This window comes from Onychostoma macrolepis, chromosome 06 (assembly GCF_012432095.1).
Source record: "Onychostoma macrolepis isolate SWU-2019 chromosome 06, ASM1243209v1, whole genome shotgun sequence".
Taxonomy (NCBI): domain Eukaryota; kingdom Metazoa; phylum Chordata; class Actinopteri; order Cypriniformes; family Cyprinidae; genus Onychostoma; species Onychostoma macrolepis.
Genome location: NC_081160.1, coordinates 14,003,921 through 14,028,137, shown reverse-complemented (window position 1 = coordinate 14,028,137; position 24,217 = coordinate 14,003,921). Strand labels below are relative to the sequence as shown.

General features: G+C 36.1%; 3 protein-coding genes across 5 annotated transcripts; 1 reads left to right on the top strand and 2 right to left on the bottom strand.

Annotated features, from left to right (window-relative positions):
• Nucleotides 1-75: 75 nt before the first annotated feature.
• On the bottom strand, nucleotides 76-16,887 carry rhot1b (ras homolog family member T1). 3 transcript variants are annotated; one of them, XM_058778315.1, is made up of 20 exons: nucleotides 16,568-16,887; nucleotides 15,690-15,748; nucleotides 15,492-15,573; nucleotides 15,273-15,316; nucleotides 15,132-15,185; nucleotides 13,890-13,942; nucleotides 10,740-10,848; nucleotides 10,091-10,192; nucleotides 9,863-9,961; nucleotides 8,079-8,187; nucleotides 7,554-7,674; nucleotides 5,095-5,179; nucleotides 4,728-4,873; nucleotides 4,498-4,598; nucleotides 3,931-4,061; nucleotides 3,267-3,350; nucleotides 2,908-3,030; nucleotides 2,479-2,681; nucleotides 1,674-1,796; nucleotides 76-248 (listed from the first exon to the last, which is right to left on the bottom strand). In XM_058778315.1, exons 1-20 carry the CDS (start codon nucleotides 16,602-16,604, stop codon nucleotides 131-133), a joined length of 1,983 nt encoding a protein of 660 aa, XP_058634298.1. In that variant the 5' UTR covers nucleotides 16,605-16,887; the 3' UTR covers nucleotides 76-130. The 3 variants fall into 3 exon arrangements, 2 of the variants coding, with proteins under 2 accessions (XP_058634298.1, XP_058634299.1); XR_009271647.1 differs by having other exon boundaries at nucleotides 173-248; nucleotides 1,674-1,738; XM_058778316.1 differs by lacking the exon at nucleotides 1,674-1,796.
• Nucleotides 16,888-17,027: 140 nt separating this feature from the next.
• LOC131541970 (E3 ubiquitin-protein ligase RNF135) lies at nucleotides 17,028-20,859 on the bottom strand. Its single transcript, XM_058778090.1, has 5 exons — nucleotides 20,504-20,859; nucleotides 19,551-19,646; nucleotides 19,313-19,459; nucleotides 17,993-18,107; nucleotides 17,028-17,889 (listed from the first exon to the last, which is right to left on the bottom strand). Exons 1-5 carry the CDS (start codon nucleotides 20,828-20,830, stop codon nucleotides 17,360-17,362), a joined length of 1,215 nt encoding a protein of 404 aa, XP_058634073.1. The 5' UTR covers nucleotides 20,831-20,859; the 3' UTR covers nucleotides 17,028-17,359.
• A 71-nt stretch (nucleotides 20,860-20,930) lies between these two features.
• On the top strand, nucleotides 20,931-23,404 carry tefm (transcription elongation factor, mitochondrial). Its single transcript, XM_058778091.1, is given in 5 exon segments — nucleotides 20,931-21,063; nucleotides 21,523-21,921; nucleotides 21,924-21,991; nucleotides 22,086-22,235; nucleotides 22,973-23,404. Coding segments are annotated over 5 exon segments (1,137 nt in total). The 5' UTR covers nucleotides 20,931-20,969; the 3' UTR covers nucleotides 23,399-23,404.
• Nucleotides 23,405-24,217: the final 813 nt, after the last annotated feature.

The following is a 24,217-nucleotide window of genomic DNA, read 5'->3' as shown; positions in this document are numbered from 1 at the left end:
ATGTGCATACTACAGTAATAGAAATAGAACAGCTATGTTACTTTATGCTTTCTTTTTAAAAACTAAATCCCTGTACATGGGAAATAACTAGGGTAGACAGGAATTGAAGGAAGTACGTTTTTGGGTCTGCTCATCGAGATCTGAGGAGGGCTCTGTACATGGCAAAGCCAAGCATAGCACAAACTGTGGCTCCAACACTCGCTCTGAGCCAAAACGTAGAGCTCTTCAGGTCAGCATGGGTAATATGCCTAAAAAAAGGAAATAGAAATGATTAGTTACACAAAAAAAAGTTACATTTGTTTTAGTACCTTACATTTACTGTACAGCTTTTGTAGCTTAAAGAAATAGATCACCTCAAAAATGAAAATTCTGTCATCATTTACTCACCCTCATGTCGTTCCAAACCTGTGTGTTTCTTTCATATGTCGAACACAAAAGAAGGTATTTTTTACCAACTATGGAAGTCAATGGGGGCCAACAACTGTTTGATTACCAGCATTCTTCAAAATATCTTCTTTTGTGTCCCACATAAGAAAGAGACTTGTACAGGTTTGGAACGACGTGAGGGTGAGTATTTAAGATAAATAAAATGAACATTCGATAAAACTAAAACACAAGTTTAGTAGACAATAATGCCCGAAAAGAGACAGACCAATGAATTCAAATGAAGAGGAGGATAAAAGCTGGATATACAAATAAAGTGTTATTTAAAGAGAATGAAGAAAAGTATATTAATATGCAACACTAAAACATTACAAAACTCATTCCAAGATGAAGGATGAAGAATAAAGAAACTTTAAGAAGAGGAAATAAAGAGGAAAATGGTAATAACTAGATCAACTGTGTTGCAACTTGTAGGAGAATGAAAGACTGAACTGCTGCAAGTCAGATGAGAATGACATGAATTTAGATATGAATTTTAAAAGCTTGAAGAATGTGCAGGATCGTGCTTAAATCTAAAACCCAAATCCATACCTGCCGCCCATTTGCCATGACCAGCCATAACCTGTTTTTGTCATATGTGGTATATGCAAGGGTATATAAGAGGGTGTATCACATTCTATTTGCATATCGTGTTTATTAGAAGTCAGTGTAGTCATTACGTATAATTAAACAATATAGTCAATATTACCATTAAAACTAAAAATACATGTTTGTATAAAGCACAAGAAAGTGGCTTCCCCAGCCTTAAAAGTCCCTACATTCTTGGTTCCATCAAAGGATTTTTCTTATCTACCTAAATATCTTAGGGAGTTTCTTGCTTGTCATTCGACTTGTTCACTGCGGGGATTTGTGTGGCACTACTCTTTGTTAAGCTCCTTTGGATCTACATGTTTATGAAAAGTGTTATACAACTAATCTGGACTGATTTGAAAAAGAAACCAAAAGCATCCAAAAATCTACAGCTCAACACTGAAATAAGCTAAAAAAAAGTCCACAGAACATCTTAACTGCAGCAACTCTACTGCCTAGGCCTGTCCACTAATGTATTTTCATGTAGTCTATATGGTCAAGTGTTTATTAACAGGTTAAGCCAGGTGCACTTTGCCAAACTGCCAAATTAATGTGAATCAGAATGAAGAATAATTAAAAAAGAGAATGAATTACAATAAAAGCAAAAGAGATAAGTGCAGAGGAAAGGCGATGAACCAAGATAAAGCCATCCTGAGAACCTGCTAAAGATGACAGTGTAGAGTTTGGTCCGAACCGTCTGCACGAGCTCAGAGTTCAGGAAGTTCTGACACAGACAGAAGGTACACCTGTTACAGGTACACATGCAGCGCAGACGCGCATGGCTGCCAACACACAGAAAGATACAGGCAAACAGCAAAAATGAGTCACTTAGAAACAGGATATAAAATAGTGTACTTCTGAATTAACAGGCAGTGTAAAGCTTGAAATAAAGAAGTGAAAGACTTAAATGCACATTGTTAATTTGAATGTTCCCTCAAGTTCTTTCAAACAAGCATAACATTCGCTAGTGTTTCCTGTATACATTGTCTCTCTTGATGTCTTACACAACGAGGGGAAAAACTGGGAAAAACATGATTTATATCACATGCTTGGAGATTTTGCAAACTGTACTAAATATAAATGCATAGGTACTGTAGAAATGTGATTTCATGATGAGACTGCAATTGAAGAACAGAAAACCATCATCTGACTCATAAGATGCTCTGCAGCCAGACAGTTTGGAGAAGCTTTCTGTTTTTAGGGAAATCATTTAGTCCGAGTAAACCACCTAACCACTTGTTTTTATTGTTATCTGTATGTGGAAATAACCCCCGAGAGATAAACAAGAGTGGTCAATTAAATATACAAAAGACAAAAAATAAATAAATTTAAAAAAAATGTATCATTTGAATTGTGACATCCTAAAAGTAATTGATGAACAAAGGTAACTGTAAGAATTTATATAGAATTCCGGTCTTATGTTAAAGTATCCTCAAAAATTGTGGATAATGAGAGATCACTTACGGGTACACAGCCATGATGGTGAGTTTGATGAAGATGTCTTTGCTGGGAGCCGCAGCTGTGTTACAGGTATAGGACTGAGGCGGCGGCATCTTGTGCTTGCGACAGAACTCCAGTGGAGTCATACAGTATTGCTGCTTTGTTTCTGGCAGGTCTGACTTTGCAGCAATCAACATACATGGAGTCTTACTATCCATGAAGTATTGCTGGTAAATAAAGTAAAAAATGGATTTAGAACATCAATAAATATCATAAGATATCATGCAGAATATGGCATGTATAAAAGTAAATTACAGTCATAAAGGAATAAGACAAAAGATGTGAAGTCATGTGTATTGCAGTTTAATTCCTCTGTATTTAATAATTAGACATAGTATTGGCTTTGCTCTTTCTGTGAGGCAAAAAAGGTGAGGTGAAAGTGCAAAAGCAAACCTTGAAGATTCGTGCGCAGTACTCAAAAGAGCAAGGGTTGCTGACATCATAGATCAGACACACAATGTCACATGATAGTTCAGTCTCAGACAGGAAATCAAAATCTGGAAAGATTTCATGGAGCTGAAGGAAAAACAAACAAACGTAGAACAAAGTTTGAAAGATTCAGTATCTTTTTTGGGGGGAAATTCTCATGATAAATAGTGGTCAAATCTCTGAACTCTTCATACGGCTTCAATGCATGATGTAAGAGAAAATGGTTTGAGGAATGCTTTTCCAAGCGTGTAGTATTACTATAGTTACACAGACTGAAATAAAACCCTAAAGTGGAAGTTCCTGTAAGCCAAATAACTATTTACCAACAAGTACTTCTCCTGTCCGTACACATGTGCAGTGCTGATTGCATAATACGACTTGTGTTCTTCTTTTATGGCCTTCTGACGCTGTGAGGAAATAAAAGACAGTATATGACAGTAAATAAAAAAAATAATCATGACAATGTCACATGTGAAATAAAGGTTTCTCTCTCTTTTTTTTTTTTAACAAATCTTTTGGGGAATGGAAATCAAGTGATATCAGAAATATCACGGATGAGATTGTTTCGAAATGATGTTGTTGGGTGTTTCTTTCAACACACAGCACCTCTGATGAAATCTAACACTGCGCAAGGGCTTATAAAAATGCAATACTTTACATTTGTTAATACCTTAAGGATCATAAACTAACAATGAACTATACCTTTAGAGTATTTATTAATATAATGTTTTCTTCAAATTTTTCATAATAATGCATTTTCAACATTTCAAGTTGTATAATTTAACATTAAAAAACAATTAATAATAAACAATCGTATATATATTTACAAAAATAAATGTTTATCATAAACCCTACTGCATTAGCAAATTTGAACAAACTGAACTTCATTGGAATGAAATAAGCAGTTTAGTTTTCACTTTTCAAAGACAAAAAAAAAGTTAAGTTAACAGGTCTGTGTGGGTTATGGTTTTTCTTGTTGCAACTGACCACAAGGTTTCTGCCAAGGAAGCCCTGCAGGAAACTAGTTTTGCCACTTCCAGTTATTCCAAAGACATGACAGCGAAATACATTCCGTTGCGTCTGTTTCTTCTGAAGGTCGAGCTTCTTGTCACGGGTCACTATCATGTGCAAATACATTCAGTGAGGACCACAGGTGTCATACTGCACTTTAAGAATTATAAATAAAATACACATGAACAAAATGCATAATATTTTGAGGTTGCCAGTCATGTGACTTTTGCATACTGTATCTGTAGTTACTCTAACAACCACAAGAGGCCTCAATGACCCATAATATAAAGATTAAAATTCTGTCATTATTTAATCAATTTCATGTCACTTCAAACACCCATTTTGTTTCTAATGTGGATCGCAGAAGAAACAGACAAAAGAAAAGAAAATCAAACAGTTTTGTAGGGTGAAGTGTCAATTTAACCAATCTAAAAGTTAAGTCTTAAAAATGCCCCAGATAGAATTTTTGCATGTTCGAACATCCAAAACTACCATGTATATAAATATAAATGTTATATAGCAAATATATGTCTTTCAACTTACCTGTTATGGCAGATGCCTGAGATTCCTGCTCAGCAATGATAGAGTAACCGAGGTAACCAAGATATTCCAGACATCGCTGGACATCCAGGTAAGTCGTTAACCTGCAAAAAGACATTGATAACTGATAAACTCATGATTCATTCCAAAACCATCCAGACAGTAATGCGTCATTATTCATTAAGGATGACTATAATTCTTGAACTGAGACACATGGCATGTTTGATACACACGTCCACTGAGAAAGATAGCCTTGGTATGTGATCCAGCCCTGGTCATTAGTGCAAACCGTACTGTTCACATCCAGTCCCCAGGGGACATAGGGGAAAACATCAAATAGATCCATAAGCTCTTCAGGGGACAATGCGCTGTCTCTGTCCTAAAGCATACAAACATGCTTCAATAAGAACAAGATAAAAATGAACATCCTGAAAACAACAATTAAAGCTTCTTAGAATTTAATCTACTACTACTTTTGTGACCGACATATTTTATATAAACCTTTTAATAAAATGGGTTTCTTTCTTGTCTGTCTAACTGGATTCTGATAAACATTTGTCAGTCAAGTCAGTCATGTCTGAGGCAGTCAAACACTTTTACCTTATCATGTTTGTCAAAGACACTCTGTAGGAACAGGTAAGCATTGTGATTGAGCTCTGTGGTGCAGTCTGGTGGTATTTTTAACCTGTAGGAACATAAACATTAAGTCAGATGTCGCTAACTGCAAACTTAGAAGATTAGCATAGTTGGATTAAATTGGGATTTCTACAAAGTCTGGAATAGGGAGCAATCAAAGCAGATTAAGAAAGGGGCTTAAAGAGTTCAACACTGTTCTTAATTACTCTTAGGAAAATCTCTCACTCACATATGTTCGTTTTTGTGAAAAGTGGGGACATCCCATAGGTGTAATGGTTTTTATACTGTACTTACTGTATGTGCTATTGCCCTACTACACCAACCCTACACCTAAACCTACCCCTAACAGGAGACTGTGCATTTCAACTTTCCCCAAAAAAACCTCACTCTGTATGATTTATAAGCGTTTTTAAAAGTGGGGACATGGGTCAATGTCCTGAGATGTCACCTTCACCTTGTAATACCTATGTCATACCTTTGTCATTATACAAATCTATGTCCTGACTTTTCACAAAAACGCGCGCGAACGCACACACACACACACACACACACACACACACACACACACACACACACACACACACACACAAAAGTATTCACACCCCCTTTTTTTTTTTTTTTGCCTTATGTTAAACTGTTTTAAATTACTTTTTTCCCCCCCACATCAATCTACACTTCATGCACCATACTGAAAGCAAAAACAGAATTGTCACAAACTGAAATAAGTACATTGCATAAGTATTCATTCATTCATGAACTAAATATTTAGCTGAAGCACCTTTACAGTCTCAAGTATTTTTTGTTTGATGCGACAAGCTTTGCACATCATCATTTGGCAATTATCTGCCATTCTTTTCCTCGCCTCTTCGCCTCTCATTTGTCAGGTTGGATGGGGGCAGACACATTTTCAGGTTTCACCAGAAATATTTGATTGGGTTCAAGGCTGTTTTCCTTTGCACCAGGCTGTGGCCACGCCACTCAAGAACATTCACAGAGTTGTCTATAAGCCACTCTTGCTGTGTGCTTAGGGTCATTGTCCTGTTGGAAGGTGAACCTTCTGCGCAGTCTGAGGTTTTGAATGCTCTGGACTGGGTTTTCATAAAGGCCATCTCAATATTTTGGTGCATTGAGCTTTTCTTCCACTCCTACGGGTCCCTCAGTCCCTGCCACTGAAAAACAGCCCCACAGCATGAGGCTGTTACCAGCACACTTTACTTTTGGGATGGTACTCTGCAGGTGATGAGCAGTGCCTGGTTTCCTTCAAACATGATGCTTAGAATTGAGGTTCATCAGACCAGAGAATCTTGTTTCTCAGAGTCTGAGGGTCCTTTAGTTGCTTTTTTGTAAATTCTAAATGTGTTTTCATGTGTCTTGACTGAAGAGAGGATTGAGTTTGGCCACACCGACATAATCTGCATATTTGATCATGGAGCTCAACTAGAGTGACCATCAGGTTCTTGGTCACCACTCTAACCAAAGCACTTCTCCATCAGTTGCTCAGTTTGGCCAGGAGTCCAGCTCTAGGAAGAGTCCTGGTTGTTTCAAACTTCTTCCATTAAGGGTAACAAAGACTGCATGCTTCTGTGAAACTTCAATGAAGCAGAATATTTTCTGAACTTTTCCTCAGATCTGTGAATTGACGCAAACCTGTTTCTGAGCTCTGCAGGCAGTTCTTTGGACTTCAGGGCTTGGTTTTTGCTCTGATATGCATTGTCACCTGTTAGACCTTTTATTACGACGTGTGTGCCTTTCCAAATAATACCCATTCAATTGAATTTGCCACTGGTTAACTTCACTTGAAGTGTAGTAACATATACAAACAATATGAATGCTCCTGAGCTAAATTTCAACTGTCCCAGATAAGTATGAATACTTATGCAATGGAATCATTTTTGTTTTTTATTTTTAATAAATTTGCAAAGATGTTAAAAACCTGTTTTTTGCTTTACAATCATGGTGTATGGAGTGTAGATTGATGTGGGGGGAAAAAAGTAATTTAACGTGAAAAAAAAAAATGAAGGGGTATGAATACTTTCTCAAGGCACTGTATATACATTACATACCCATATATATCAAGTTTGCTGTACTGGACAGTGGACAAAAAAAGATTACAACTAAGACTAAGCCTGTGCATACTATCCATCCTATATTCTATGTGATGGTAGTAATTTTCAATACTATTTAGGGCAGATAGGGTGGATAGTATGCACACTGGGACGCAGGGCAAGTAAAAAAAGAAAAAGAAAAAATCTGCATTTCAAGAGAAATTCAATTACATTTCCTGAGAAATGTAAAACTACATCATGTTTTAACCAAATGTAGATTTACTGAGGTCTCTTCAGAAAAGCCAAATTAATAGAACTTATCTTCATAATAAATGTGAAGTGTTAATAGATTGACTGATTGGAAGCAGTTGTTCTCACAGGGGAAACAGGTAGTCCTGATGCAGCTCAAGATCGTCATCATATCCAAACCTCCGCAGTACAGCCCACGTTGTCTCATGCCTTCCTCTTTGGATGAAGAGAGTATGTAGGAAGAGGAAACCTGTTAAAAAAAATTACCATGTTGATTGATTAAATCAAGAAGTTCAGCATATTCCTTTCTGAACAGAATTGCTAAGCAAACACAAGGCTGCCTGCCACTAAAATTCTAAACTTTTTCACTGTCTGGGTCATTTACCTGCCCTAGGCAACAAGGATAACTGACAGTCAGTGGAACCATTGCCTCAAAGATTAAGTCTGTAGAACATGGTCCTGCAGTACCCAAGCACTGCTCTTTTTTTCACCCAGTTCAGGTCATGGAGCCTTTATTAATGAATTGACGATACAAATAAGGTGTCTTAATTAGGGAAGACATTCAAAATTTGCAGTTCTTGGGAACGACAGCACCTGGAATGAGAACCAATGCTCAAGACCTGCAAATGTTAAACTTCACAAATGCAGCCTCACCTTTGAGTGTGAGCCCATTATCACGCACACCATCTGTCAGGTTTTTTCTCACTACATTTTTTACATCCTCCAGGGCCTGTGGGGCTAGTGGGGTGTTGAAACAAGTTCTCTACAAATAAGAATCAGACAGTGATATTGAATACACAAATACTAACCTTACCCAAACCTTAAAGAAAACAATTTGAACTTGAAATCTCGCTTAAACGAAGTCACACCATAACCTTATGAATGAATTTACAGGGATAGTTGACATAAAAAGGAAGATTCTGTTACCCACAGTTGCCACCTTCATGTCATTCAAAGCCTGTAAGACTTTCATTTATCTTCAAAACCAAAACAAAGTATGAAGCTTTGTTCTTGTGTGTAAAGTGAGCACATTTGACCTTCCGTTTATCACATTTGATGTGCTCTATGTATGTGTGCTGATCATTGTTTATGTGAATAAAAATCTAAACTGAATCTGTTCATATTGATAAAGCGACCAAGTCTATTTACATCATATTAAAGCAACATCATAATAAAGCAACCATGTCTCTTCAGAAGAATCATATGGATTTATTTTATGATCGCTTAACTTTTTTTGGTGGAATGGACTTTGTAGAGGGACAGATATCTCTCAAGTTTTATTAAACTTATTATACCTTCATTTGTGTTTCGAAGATCAACATTTTTATGAGAATTTTAATGAGAACAACATGAGGGGGAGTAAATGATGACAATTTTAATTTTGGGGTAAACTAACCCTTGGTTAGGACTGACAAATGTTTTTTGTCATAGAATAAATAGAAAATATGTCCTTATGGGACAAAGAAGACCATAAATGCAATTCCATGGTCCAAGAATTATCATTGAGCAATTATTTCAAAATCACTGGCATTTATTGGGGGTTGATCACCTAACAGTTTCCACTCACCTAGGAAGACTTTTATTATATGTTACAATATGGCTGCAGGGATTTTTTCCCCTCCCATTCAGACACAAGAACATCAATGAAGTCTGGCACTGATGTTGGCGATGGGACCTGGCTTGGTTTTAGGTTTTTAAAGTTGTCAAAGTTGTTCAGTTCTTGCCTTTGTGCAGGCCAGGTATGTTCTTCCCCATCACTGTAAACCATTTTATTATGGACCTCACTTTGCACACAACACAAAAGTTATGCTGGAGCAGAAAGAACACTCCCTGAACTGTTGCAGCAGTTGGAAACAAACAACTCTCTAGAATTTCATGATTAGGGGTGTGTAATATTTATCATCTATGGTAATATTGTAATTAATGTTTTAATGATGTGCAAGAGTGCACAGACTCACTGTTTGATGGAAGCTATTTAAATCCCATTAGAATGCCACGTCACACATCAGAACTGTTTTGTGTCTCAGATGAACCCATGTTTTGAAAAAATGAATGATTTAATGAATGATTCAATGACCAAATAAAGATGTTTTAACAAATCATCCAATTGAATGACTCAATGACACAACTCATGAAGACAGTGATTTGCCACCACCTACTGGCCATTAGCATTTTTTCAATCATTTCATTTTTATAATTATTAATAAAAAAGGGAAAAAATCATTGCATTATTTATGCAACTTGTGCACAAAAACACACTCAGTAAAATATTGCTAATTATCATTATCAACAAAATCTCAGTAAATATATAGATATTTTTTGTCAATATTGCACACCCCTAATTATGATATAACCCTATTAATTAGAAGTGGATGTCCACAAATTGTGTTGTGCTCCTTAGAAAGACAAAAATATACTCTACTCAGCAGAAATCTAACCTGAAAAAAGGTGAGCTCATGATCATTGAGAATGCCATCATTGTCCAAATCTGAAACCTTAAAGATACGTGTCAAAGCTCGAACACAGGCAGACCTCATCTGTAAAACAAATAAAATGCACTTAAAATTCAGAACACAATATATCAGTACAATACAAGTACTGTATTTTACATATTTTTTTGTTTTTGTTTACATAAATCATTAAAATGTAATCATATATGTTCAAACCTCTTTCTTCTCTGGACAGTAGAGTGGCCCTGTAGGGTGAAGGACAGCCTTCTGTGCATAGTAAAATAACTCCGAAATATTCTTCAGATTCTTTGCTGAACACTATAGAAAGAGGTAAAACACTTAATTTACATTAGGGGTAGTAAACTGTAGCCGAGTTTAAATTGTGTGCAAAATTGAAATATCGCATTAAAACATTTGCGAATAAGAACTGTTTCCATCCAACGAGACAAAGAGAACAAAATGTTCACTTCCTGGTAGAACTGGCACTAGCCTATAGGCCTATATCACAAAAAAGTAGGAAAAGCCACTGAATATAATCATTTTCATATATAATAAATTGCTTGCGCCTAAAATAAATGTTCTTGGAGACAATTATACAGAAATACTTTGACGACAGAGTTTGCTTGGGCATTTCAAAATGACCATAACAACAGTGATCAGTCCGCTGGTGGTTAGTCAGGTTTTGCCGTCCCAAAGCGCAAAGTCACATTACTTTTTTGATGCGCATGGAGGAATTTACTCAGCAAATGCATTTCTATCTCCTATTATTCGCATTAACCCTTTTTCACACAAGTCAAAAACCACCAAAAACCAGACATTCAGCTGCTCAGTACGCAAATATATAAATATGCATGGTTTGGCATACCTCCACACAGGTCTCTATCTCTGTGTATTTGTTCATGATGGGAAGGACAGTCTCCATACTGCTGTGCTCAACCAGATCAGATTTATTCCCCACAAGGATCAGAGGAACCCTTAAACAAACACACACACATAGTAAAAGGTGAACACAAATAGCTTCTGGGTATTTTTAGTATACCAGGGAATTAACATACTGACTGCTGTTAACTCTTAATCTTGGAATTGTAAGGCAATTGTGTTTAAGTTTGGCATGAAATGAAAATACACTATATTTTAGATCTCGATAGATATGTAAAAGATCTTATTGTGAATGATTATTCCATGGATATGCTTCAATTAAAAAAAGAAGCTCACCTTCATCTGGATCTATTTATGAGTGCATTTCACAATCCATTCAACAACCAATGCATAGAACCAATTCCCCACCCCACATTTTTATTTTTTGATAATCTGTTACACTTGGATATATGGCACAAAATGGAAGAAAACATCTGTCCCTACTTCCATTTCATTGTGACTTTAGGCAATAAAGTACAAGAGGCTGTGCAAAAGAATAATATTTTTGGGGGGGGGTTTTGGATGTGAAATAAGCAACAGTCAGTCACACAAAGTTTGACAAACTTTGGGTCTCATTTATGAATTACGAGCAAAAAGAACTGTTGTATAAAGAATTCACTAAACAGTTTTGATGTAAATTTTCAGATTCTTGTTCATATTTTTATAATGTTAGCTGGTACTACAAAAAATTGACCACACATAAATGAAGCGTTAAACTTGTGAACTATATGCAATCTGGTAACTGTATCTTGATGACACTATTCAACATAATAATATATAAATCTGTTAATTAATTAATTAATCAATTAGTTCAATATGAAAATCAATTTCTTGATAAACAAAAATGACTGAAAACAGCCGCATAGCCTGTTTTCCTTTTTATTATAGATTAGCATATTCTGAGCACCAGTAGTACTTGTCTGCAAGCTTTCATTGAATAATTTCTGTTATCTGCTTATGGCCACTTAGTTTCTTTTGCATTTATGCAATATACTGGATCCAAATTTGAAAAGGGAGTCCAGAAGATCCCACAGCATTCCTGTGCATATAATTCACATAGTTGCAATTCCTGAATGAAGATTATGCCAACTGTGAATGAGCAGGTACTCTATGTATGAATGATTGGAATTCATTAACAAACACACATTTAACTATCATATCTGAGAGATATAAAATTATTTGTAATTCCAGAGATGAGGGTTTGGAAAGGTTCATTATACATGGCAATTACTCAGAATTTACTCATTTATTTAAAAAAAAAAAAATTAATGAATGAGACTGGGTGGGCCAAGTTTCTGATCATCACCCAAGAGGTATTACTGACATGTAAATGTGCTCGATTTCAATAATTGCTCTAGCTGGACAAATAATGATTCAGCTTCTGAAAGTTACAGTATGTTTTCATAGTTAATCAATTTTGCCTATAGCAAAAAAATAAAAAATAAATGGGTAAGCATAAGATAAATGACATACAGTTGCATCTCAAATTAGAATGTCGTGAAAAAGTTCTTTCTTGTAAGTTATTTCAAAAAGTGAAACTTTCATATATTTTAGATTAATTGCATGTAAAGTAAAACATTTCAAAAGTTTTTTTTTTTTAATTTTGATGATTAGAGCGCACAGCTCATGACAGTCAAAAATCTGTATCTCAAAATATTATAATATTTATTTGAGTTTCAATTAATGACCATCCCTACAGTATAAATTCAGGGTATCTCTTGTTCTTTGAAACCACAATAATGGAGAAGACTGTTGACTTGGCAATGATCCAGAAGACAATCATTGACGCCCTCCACAAAGAAGGTAAGTCACAGAGGGTCATTACTGAAAGGTGTGGCTGTTTACAGAGTGCTGTATCAAAGCATATTAAATGCAAAGTTGACTGGAAGGAAGAATTTGGGTAGGAAAAGGTGCACAAGCAACAGGGATGACTGCAAGCTTGAGAATACAGTCAAGCAAAGCTGATTCAAACACTTGTGAGAGCTTCACAAGGAGTGAACTGAAGCTGGAGACGTATTCAGGAAAAGGGCTACCAAGCCACTTCTGAACCAGAGACAACGTCAGAAGCGTCTTACCTGGGCTGTGGAGAAAAAGAACTGGACTGTTGCTCAGTGGTCCAAAGTCCTCTTTTCAGATGAAAGTAAATTTTGCATTTCATTTGGAAATCAAGGTCCCAGAGTCTGGAGGAAGAGTGGAGAGGCACAGAATCCATGTTGCTTGAAGTCCAGTGTGAAGTTTCCACAGTCAGTGATGATTTGGGCTGCCATGTCATCTGCTGGTGTTGGTCCACTGTGTTTTCTGAAGTCCACAGTCAACGCAGCCATCTACCAGGAAATTTTAGAGCACTTCATGCTTCCTTCTGCTGACAAGCTTTATGGAGATGCTGATTTCATTTTCCAGCAGGACTTGGCACCTGCACACACTGCCAAAGGTACCAAAAGCTGGTTCAATGCTTGTGTTACTGTGCTTGATTGGCCAGCAAACTCGCCTGACCTGAACCCCATAGAGAATCTATGGGGTATTGTCAAGAGGAAGATGAGAGACACCAGACCCAACAATGCAGATGACCTGAAAGCCGCTATCAGAGCAACCTGGGCTTCCATACCACCTCAGCAGTGCCACAAACTGATCACCTCCATGCCACGCCGAATTGAGGCAGTAATTAAAGCAAAAGGAGCCCCTACCAAGTATTGAGTACATATACAGTAAATGAACATACTTTCCAGAAGGCCAACAATTCACTAAAAATGTTTTTTTTATTGGTCTTATGAAGTATTCTAATTTGTTGAGATAGTGAATTGGTGGGTTTTTGTTAAATGTGAACTTAAATCATCACAATTAAAAGAACCAAAGACTTAAACTACTTCAGTCTGTGTGCACTGACTTTATTTAATACACGAGTTTCACAATTTGAGTTGAATTACTGAAATAAATTAACTTTTTCACGACATTCTAATTTATTGAGATGCACCTGTATGTTATGCCCCTCTTAAAATTCAATCTACCTTTAAATAAGAACATATAATTATGTATTAATTGTGTATTTGTGAGAAAGACACACAGAGAACTAATGCATTATGCACCTGTGTTTACCTACCTGCTGTCTTTGTCTGTTCTCTCATTTATCAAAGGAATCCAATGACTTGTCACCTGAGACAATGACATGAATTATTAAATCTGAAAGCTGAAAGTTTTAAGACCCATTCACACCAAGGACAGTAACTATAACAATAATTAGAACTATAAAGTTTAAACTATAAAATTAATCTAATTAACACAGAGGAGCAATATAGTTGGAATTGTGATGCTTAATGATAAAACCGAATGATAAATGATAAAAACAGTGATGAATAATTCATGAATGATAAAAAAACATTGAGAGTCATTTAGAATCCACACAATTTTAAAGCGCTTGACAATTTAGTTCACATATACTGTAACATGACTGAGCCTGGTTTCTCCCAAGGTTTTTTTCTTCTTCTCTATTTCTGTCACCTAATGGAGTTACATGCCATTGTCGACCTTTGGCTTGCTTAGCTGGGGTTTAAAAGACATTGAATATTCACTACTATTATAATTTTGACTGCACTGACACTATCAAATGAGAACAAAACTTAAACTGATTTGAGCTGGATGATGACATTATTATTTTCTGCACAGCTGCTTTATAGCTGAATCAAATTTGTTTCATAATTAATTCATTTTGCAGCATCACCAGTCTTTTTTAACTGAACCAACACTGAACTAACTTGAGCTGAACACTATTGTCTTTATAGCTGCTTTACAGAAGAATTTGAATTTGTCTAATATTTGAAGTTTGTATCATTGTTTCTGTTATTTCCGTTTATTACTGTGAAGCTGCTTTGAAACAATCTACCCTATAAATCACTATATAAATAAAACTAATTGATTTGGCATTGAAAGCAGTAGACAACAACTGCAGTGTTCATTTATAGTAAACAGAACATTATTGTGAGTTGCTAATACATTATTGTGAGAGTGTTGATGCTAATATATACTAGTCAACATTTGAAGTGGATCAAAACCTTTCATCAAAGTTGTCCTAAAACCTAAAACCAAAATGCATTCTTGTCTTAGGACAACTTTGATTAACTTTTTTTATGCATTTCAAATGTAGTTATTGTTCTAGTTATCTTCATAGTAATTGTTCTTGGTGTGGATGGGCCTTTACACGTATATTGTATATGTAAAATATATGTATATTGTATAATCAGTCAGACTTGAAAATCATGGATCAAATCGCTGATTATTCTAATGAATGATTAAATTATTATGACTTACTGCATGAAGACTAGGTTGTATGATCAAGTTCTCTCACCTTCTCAATAGACTTCTTGTTGTTCACTGAGTAGACTATACATATAACATTGGCCTAAAAAGGAATGAAAATACAATTTATCTGAGGAAATCAAAATGTCATACATATATATGTGTATTAAGTTTTGTGTATCAATCCAACCTTTGATATCTCTTGATAAAGCTGTTCATCTGTCTGTTCAGCTTCTGTGTATATTTTTTTTAAAAAACACTGTTATGTCCACACCAATAAATCATGATAATTTGCATTTTTTGTGAATTTTGAGTAAATATTGCTTATTTAAGAGGGCAAACATTTTCATTAAGCGCCATACATAGAACTATAATAGATAACACTATAATTTAATTTCTTGTTTAATACCTGAGTAGTCCACTATATGAGTGGGGACTCTCTCTGGTGTGACATCTGCTGGTATAGTGATCTCCTCAGCTCTGTAAGGAACCTAATATGACAAAAATATCCATTTTGACAACAGACGGAGACACTGTTGCAAATAATAAAGTCAGGGAGAATAATAATTATTAAAGAGACCGTGATATTATTAATAATAATACATACCACAGCTGGGAACTCCTCACTGACAAGTGTCATGATCAGAGATGTCTTCCCCACTTTGGCTGTTTACACACAGGAAATATAAGAGTAATAACAGATTCCTTATCTCCACACATCAATCTGATCAACCTTGAAATCTTTAATATTTCGCAATCAATTTTAATTTATATTTCAGTGGTGAAGAGCTTTTATGTTATAGGCTACCAGAGTGAAGCCATTTGTCATATCTCTCTCTTATGGTCATAAAACTTAGAAATATGTTTTATGTCTATGCAGAGCTTAGATATGCAAATACATTTGAGTTTGGCAAACTGTAATATTTACCAACCCCTTTGCATTAAAAACAATTGCACAAGTCTTTATGGAACACAGCAGAACTTCTCACTGCATTTTGCAAATGCTGCCTGCCTAGACAACATTCTGTAAAGCTAATGAACTGGCTTCCAAGGCAGCATTCCCAAAAGATACGGAGCTGCCTGCTTAAAGTATCTTAGTGATAAAATATCTAAGTGAGCGCTCTACCTAGTCCTATACAATGTTATTGAGCACAACACACTCATTTAAGCTCAAACTGAACCCCTACAGTCGGATGACTTGAAACACGAACGGAAAGATGGCCAAAAGCGTTGACTACTGTAGATACTGTAGGAAATCCACTATCCCTCAATGCGCAGTCATTTTATGACAACCTCAAATTGCAGTAACACGGAAATCTTGTCATCAGACATGATAGTGATTTTATCTAATGTTATAATGCAACATTTATATCGTATATGAGCTCAATATTTCAGTGGAAGAGCGTAAATGTTTAATTCATTTTAAGGTTATGGTCGTTTCGTAACAGTGAATCAAGGAGACTATGTAATCAATAAGACACTTACGTTCTCCAACCAACAGAATCCTCACGTCTTTTCGCATATTTCCCACTTGTGAAGTCTGAATGACCCTATTATAATCTTCAGGATTTTACATACGTCCACAACGCACATCAACCCTGACACCAAGTAAGCTTGACATTATGAACAATAAAACTGATTAGAAGATTTTCTTTAAAATCACGGGATACGACGTTCTCTAGATGATATAAGCATCGGAATCCATTGGTACTGATGGAGTGTAAAGGGATGGAGACACTCAGCGGCTGTTAACTGATGTAGATGTGTTGCACACACGCCTCCCTCTGACCTCCACCATGCCTACGGGTCTCACTGAGGGACAAACTATGCAAAATTCAAAAGAAAACGCACAATTCATTGGTTTTAAATTAGTATAAAGTTGTAAGTTGAAAACCACCATTTACATATGTTATCAAGATGCATCAATAACATTACATCTATTTTATTAACCATTAAGATTACAGTATATTACAGCAATCAGCAGGACATTTGCATGCGTGTAGGCTATTCTTTAACTTTTATCTAAAGTACCCAAAATACAATGAAGAAAAATCATCATGAAGGAGCTAACAATTAGCAGTATCACAATCCAAAATTGTAGAAATAATTAGGATAGCAAAAAAGGGACATTCTTTAGTCCTATAGAATAATTATGGTTGTAAATTATGGTTCATAAAAATGAAATACAAGATTCTTTTATATAGAATACATATTCTGTAAACAAACTGGAGTGTATAAGGTATATTGTAAATGCTACAGATCTACGTTATCCTTAACTCAATGTCTAGGAAAGGTTAAGGCATTGTGTGACAGTCCACAAATCCAGAAGACAGGTGTGAGAGGGCCAGAGGAATCCACTTGGAAACTGTGTAATTCAAGCAGACTATCACACAGATTCTGAAAGGACAACTGTCCTTTTGCCATGTCCAGAATGACTCTGATCCCATTAGGGATGCTATGCTTAACAGAGGTCTTTATTTTATTGTGGCAAGCATTCAGTTTCCCACTGCTCCACTCCAAACACCAAGATGAGGAAGTTCTTCCCAATCTCTCGTTACGCATCAGACTGGGTTTCGCCACACCAACAGCCCATGCAGTGCTGAATGTGGGGTCCACGTCCCAGTAAACCCACCCTTCTCTAAATTCCTGGTCCGCCATCCACTGACAGGCATCAAAACGCCCGTGTGATGTTCTTGCTTGGCGCCCCAGTTGTATTTCCACTGTACGGCTCTCTGTGTGAAAAATCAGCCGTCTGTTTCCCAGCTGGGGAGAAAAGGAAAGCTCAACGAACTCTGCATGAAGAGCAGCTGCGAGGGACAAAGAGACATTTAAATTACAACATGAATATCACGAAAGACACATTTTTAATTCCAGTGTGCATAAAAATCAATATTAGCATACAAACATTACCCTCAGCACTGTCACTGTTGTGCTGCTGCACTACTGCACTGGGAGTGAGATGGGCATCCTCAAACAGAGATTCTGAATTCTCTGGAGCCTCCTCTACAAACTCCTGTGAACTCTCCTGAGAAAGATTACGTTTTTACCAATCAGCTCCTTCCCATGAGTAAATAGCATTGACTATATATTTGTAAATATATTCTTCATTACTTAAATTTTATCAAGATCCTTGAATCACTAGCAAGTAGGTTGATTTGATGAAAACACTTTGGTTCCCAAACCTCTCGCCAGAACATTATTGGGTCTCATTCACTTCCCATGTGTACACACTTATGCTTTGAAATAATGTGTATTGTATAAAGTGCTATATAAATAAATGTGACTTGACATATAATTTATAACGAATAATGAATGTTTGCACTAACGTTTAACAGTTTGGGGTGTATAAGATTTTTTTATACTTTTTGAAAGTCTCCTGTGCTCAGCAAGTCCACATTTATTTGATAAAAAAAACAGTAAAACAGTAATATTGTGAAATATTATTAAAATTCACAGTAAATGTTTTTTTTTTTTTAAACATAATTTATTCTTGTAAAACAGATTTTTTTTTTTCAATCATTACTCCAGTCTTCAGTGTCATGATCTTTCAAAAATCATTCTAACATGCTGATTTGGTGCTGAGTTATATTTCAAATGTTTATCAATGATGAAAACAGTAGTGCTGTTTAATATTTTTGAACAGCATTTATTTTAAATCTTTTGAAACATTATAAAGGTATTTACTGTCATATTTAATGTGTCATTGCTGAATAGAAATAAATTGCAAATGGAAATGCAGATTAATATTTTAATAAATTGGATAAATCAGTGGCCTTATAATAAGCATAAATGCCCACCATTTCTAGTTTTTGCCCATATAAATGTCACATTCTTTGTTTAGCAGATCAAAGGACATTTGAGGTGCTTTCTGCATGTCAATCTTTTACAATGTCACAGTGCATAAGCCAGAATCAGAGAGTGCTTTAGACGAACTTTTAAGTTTTTAAAACAGCTTAAAGAGACTACAAAAGAAGCAAGATGTATGTAAACATCAGTAAAGCTTTCAGTAAAGGAAGCTGAGAGGGGCAAAGTGCATTTGAACACATGCAGATCATACTTTGTGGTTTGTAGATAGGGCGTGGCTTATTATGTTATGTAATGTTTTCCCACACAGAGAACTGTACACATACATACTGTACAAACACAACTTTTCGTGGGTCTTGCTCAGAGTCATAATGTTATTGTTATAAGTCAGTTACAGTATATCATCAGATACCAAAGGTGTTGTACCTCTTCAGACTGAGAAGGTAGTTCCTGGTGATCCACTGATTGCAGACTAAAACTTCCGCCTGCATAACAACTTGAAGCATCACTGTCTAAAGATGAACTGGAAACATCCATCGAAACAATGCAGGAATTGTAAATGCCTAAATCATCCTGAGTGTGATACAAAATATATTATTTATTTTTTATTTTTTTGTCATATAGTGCATGAAAATTTTAAAGTATTAAGAATTAAACTTATTACCCCAGAGGCCTGATTTGAATTTAGCTCAGCTGAAAGTGTATCTTCCGTGTTTTCGATCTCAGCCTTTAACCAATCCAGACGTTTTGTTAAACTATCCTAAAGAGCAAGCAATCGCAGTAAGAGTTAGAAAGCTAGTAAAAACTCAAAGTTAGCACTCCAGGGGCCTGTTTCATAAAACAAGTTTACCAAATAAGCAAGGTTTATTTCAGTCAGTCTGATGTATTGTCAGTTGATTTGGTTCAAAATAAGTCAGACTAACTGAAATAAGCCTGGCTTATTTGGTAAGATATGTATCTGCCCTGTAAGTACGCATGAGTGTGTGATTAACATGTGTTAAAATTATGATTCTGATGAAATTTCAACATTGAATCAATGTCACCTTGCTATCTGGGATCAGTTCTTTGTTAGCTAAACAATAACACAAATAACTGTTTTAATTTTACATCAAGAATTTAGATTAAAATTAAATAGTTCCCTACTGAAAAGGACTATTTAAACCAGTCTAAGACGGTTTTCTGGGGCCAGTTGCATAAACGTAGCCAACCACGTTAAGACTTAAGAACTAGTTTGACCAGCAGTTGTCAAGGGGTAATCAGTCTTACTTTTCCAATACAAATAAGACCAATCTACCTTTTCATGACTGAATTAAAACAGTTATGACCAGTCTTAAAGAAAAAAACAGTCTCCCAGCCTGGCCAGCTGAAAAGTGCCCTAAACCAACCAACAGACCGGCCATGACAATCAGCTAAGGCTGGTCTACCAATCCCCCCCATATTCCATGCAGTCTCTGAATTAATACGTAAAATGTTATAGTTTTGTTATAGTCTTGCAGTAGTTTTAGATTAAGTGGCATATCACACTGCAGGACAACGCTTGGCTTTTCAAGTCAACTACCCACTTATTCATTATTACATTGTATTATTAAGCTGTTTAGCAAAAGACCATGAACTTGCCACTTTTGTTCTCCGAGGGTGTTGCGTTTCAGCTTGGTCTGTTTCTGCCAGAATTTGCTCCCATTTCTCGCGACCACCAAGGTCCTCTAATTCCAGAATGTCACAAAGAGTGAAATTCATCTCTAGTTTACTACTGCTTACATCTGCCCGGCAGTGTGGACAATCTCTCTTTCCGCTGCTCTTTGCCCAACATGCATTAATGCACTTCTGACAATAGTTATGCCCACAAACGAGTGTAACCGGCTTTGTGAAAATCTCCATACATATGGAGCATTTAAGGTTATTCGCGACGAACTTAACAATATCCTCATATAGTAGCGACATCATGTCAAGATGTTTTTCGGAATCGAAACTGAAAGCCCACTAATTGCTTTATTTTCTTAAGCAAAGCGTCTATTCGTTTTCGGAACCAACGTGACACACGCAGTGTTTCCACACGAGCCCTTTACGTCGGACTTCTGAGGGTATGCATGGGGCGATGTCATATATAAGAAAAACAGAGCTGTGGCGATCAAACATGTGGATCGGAAAACGCCTCCTGTCATCCGTTCTCCTCAAAGGTAATAAAAAACACTTGTAAAGATATTAGGTATGGAATTCAATTAGAACTAACCCTCGCGGTGACAATCTCAAGGACTATGAAGTATCTTGAAACATCACAGATCTTGTTCGATGTTGGATTATCAGTTGCACTAATTTAATTGAATCGAATCTGTGAATTTATTTATTTATTTATTATGCTTTTTAGAGTTTGTTTGTTGAATGAAGTTTCTTAGTTGGGACTTAAAATACTAAGATCTAACTCTACTGACACTTATCTAATAAGAACACAAAAACTGAGCTGAATAATGACACTTTTGTCTTTTGTAGAGCTGCTTTATAGCTGAAATTAGATTGTGGATTGATGATTGATTAAATTTGCAACATTGACTATAATAAAAATGTGATGGATATTTTAGTCTTATAATGCATGCATATTTGTTTGATTATTTTCTGACTAATTCATTGATTGATTACAGGGCATTACAGTCTGTTTTGTCGCTCCCCGAGCTCCTTGCCTGAATATGAGCTTAGATTTTTGCACTGCACCTGTTGTAGAAGGAGCAGAATCGCGATCTCTGGGCTGGACACCCTGGATGCATCTGTTTCCTCTGAATTATGCCAAGAAAAGGACAAACCCATGGACTCATGTTATACTGCAGCGCAGCGTGCTGTCATCCTCCAGCGCCTCAATACAGCCACAGAGTCAGAACTGGAACAGGTCAAATTGCTACGAGGACGGAAAGCTGTTAACATTGTCAAATACAGAACCGCACATGGACCATTCAACAGTCTGGAGAGTGTCATGAATGTGCCCTTACTGAAACACAAGAGTGCTGTCATAGTCTTTAACTCTATCCTTAATCCAGCTGACAAAAAGAGAGGAAAAAGGGAAAAGTTCATCTGGCCAAATTTATAAGACCTGAGGTTGACCGAGCTCTGTTGGAGGTGAGGCAAATCTGTTTAAACCACTACATTTAATAGCGTTTGTGAATGAGTTGCTGTTCTGTGCTGTGTTTTATTTCTGAATTTTTTTTTGCAGGATGCAAGCTCTATAGTGTCCATTGTTTGTGGTACTAATAAAATTGCATGGACACACATGGGTCGTGCAAGAACTGTCTTAGACTGGCAGCAAGCAGAGTGCAAGAGTTTTATGAAAGGAATGTACATGGCATCCGATTATTTGGAAGATGTGAGTTAATAAATTGTGCTTTTTGACATTCATTTTTTTGAGACTCAGCAGTATTGAGGTTTATATTCATATTACAATTTTTGCATATTCTTTCAAGAAAGCAAACCAGCAACCCTTGTGGATTGAAGAACTTAGAGCAATGTAACGGAAGTAGCAACAGATCCTTTCCTTTAGTACTGTGACATAGATCTGAGTTAAGAGGATTATGGTAAAGAAATAGATGTAGGGCAGTTCTGTGCAATGGTTGTTGATTGGATGGAGGCAGATCTGAATGCAAGCTTGCAGTCGATAGTAAGAAAGGAAATCAAATCAAATCATAAAGTGATTGAGAAGAAGTCTGATCAAATATCCAGTTATGACATTTTGATTAAAAATTATTAAGACAAAACTGTTTAAAAATGATACATAGATGCATTTTTCACAGTAAGATCAATAACATGCTTTTAGTAAATAGATTTGCGAATTTTTCATTCACGTTGACTTAAAGTGTCATTCCTCTAAAAAATGTTTTAATTCTTTAAAAGAAATGATTTACTCCCCGCCCATGCTGTTCCAGATCTGTATGCATTTCTTTATTATGCAGAACAATTGAAGATATTTTAAATGTGTTAGCTGTTTAAGCTCTCCTGTCAAGTGTTGCTGGTTTACCTTCTGTATAGGGCATCTTATTTGATAGTGAATTTGCACTGGAATAACCAGTAGTGATACTTATAATGTATATTCTTTGTCAACCCTAGATCTCCACTGTTATTTCAAGCTTCCCTCCTGCCGACTTTTTTTTGGTGGAGAAGCCAAGCATCTCTCCCCAGAATACTTCTCTTTATCCAGTCTTGGTCCATCTCCGAACAGTAGAGGCCATGCTATTTGCTTTACTCACTCCAGCAAGGGACCCAGGAAGCCCCCCAAAAGTCCTTAATATGATGCGCACAGCTGTCGGCCGTCATTTCAACCTAATAGTGGGAGATTGTCGGACAAGTGGAGCTGAGATAGTGAGGAAGATGATGACGGAGTCTGTGATGAAGCAAGATCCACGTGTTCTTTTTCCTCACGACTTGGTGTTGAAGCACAGAAATTCCTTTCAGATGAGCAGTAGGAACAGAGGGGAAGAGCTATGTGACGCTCTCCTGCAAGCTGTTACATTTTTCGAACTCCTGCGGGAGTGAATCGCTACTGAATGGCTATTTCTCATTTGTTGGACATTGGATCTCCTTCTCCCTTCCACTGAGTAAACCTTCATGCAATGCTTTCTCTGAAACAAAGACTATATATTAAAATTAATTTGTGTTGCTTGAAACTGACACAGGATTTTATTTAATTTTTTTATTTCTTTAAGTGTTAAACTAGAACCTAGTCAGTGTTGAGGAGAAACTTTACAAATGTAAATGTTATGTTGAATAAAATCTTCAGTAACACTTTGCTATAACCATGTGTATAATAGTGTTAAAGAGGGACAGTTAACCCCAAAATGAAAATTGTCATCTACTCGCCCTCAAATTATTCCTGTATGAGCTTTGTTATTTGTTCTGGTGAACACAAAAGAATGTCTGAAGAATGTGGGTAAGCAAATAGTTGCTGGTAGCCATAGACTTAGTATGAAAAAAAAGACTTGAAATGGTTGTCAGATGAGAGAGACATCCAAAATGTGTACTGTTAGGGATACTCCAGGACAAAATAATTTAACTTATCACTTTTTACAGTGTAAAATCAGAGAAAAGTTCTAGCCTTATTTGTTCACAGATGACACTTGGATTGACATTTTGTGTCTAATACAGTGAAGTTCAGACATTTTTAAATTACATTACATTGTCATTTAGCAGACACTTTTATCCAAAGTGGATAAAAATAATATGCAAGTGCTATGAAAAGTCTCAGTTAGCTACACGTAGCAAGGTTTTTTTTTCCTAATTATATAAAAAAGAAAAAGAAAAAGAATAGAACAAGCTAGTGTTAGAGGCCCTTTTTGCTTTTGTTAATTGTATAAT

Excerpts from the sequence above, each read along its gene's own strand:
- rhot1b (XM_058778315.1), bottom strand. The coding sequence starts at position 16,604 with ATGCGAAAAGACGTGAGGATTCTGTTGGTTGGAGAAC. Across the intron at positions 15,317-15,491 it reads TCATATAGTGGACTACTCAG|AAGCTGAACAGACAGATGAA; the intron begins GTATTAAACAAG and ends AAATATACACAG. Across the intron at positions 5,180-7,553 it reads CAGGACTACCTGTTTCCCCT|GTTAAAAATACCACCAGACT; the intron begins GTGAGAACAACT and ends ATGTTCCTACAG.
- LOC131541970 (XM_058778090.1), bottom strand. The coding sequence starts at position 20,830 with ATGATGTCGCTACTATATGAGGATATTGTTAAGTTCGTCGCGAATAAC. Across the intron at positions 18,108-19,312 it reads TACCTTCTCAGTCTGAAGAG|GAGAGTTCACAGGAGTTTGT; the intron begins GTACAACACCTT and ends AATCTTTCTCAG. Across the intron at positions 17,890-17,992 it reads CAACAGTGACAGTGCTGAGG|CTGCTCTTCATGCAGAGTTC; the intron begins GTAATGTTTGTA and ends TGTCCCTCGCAG.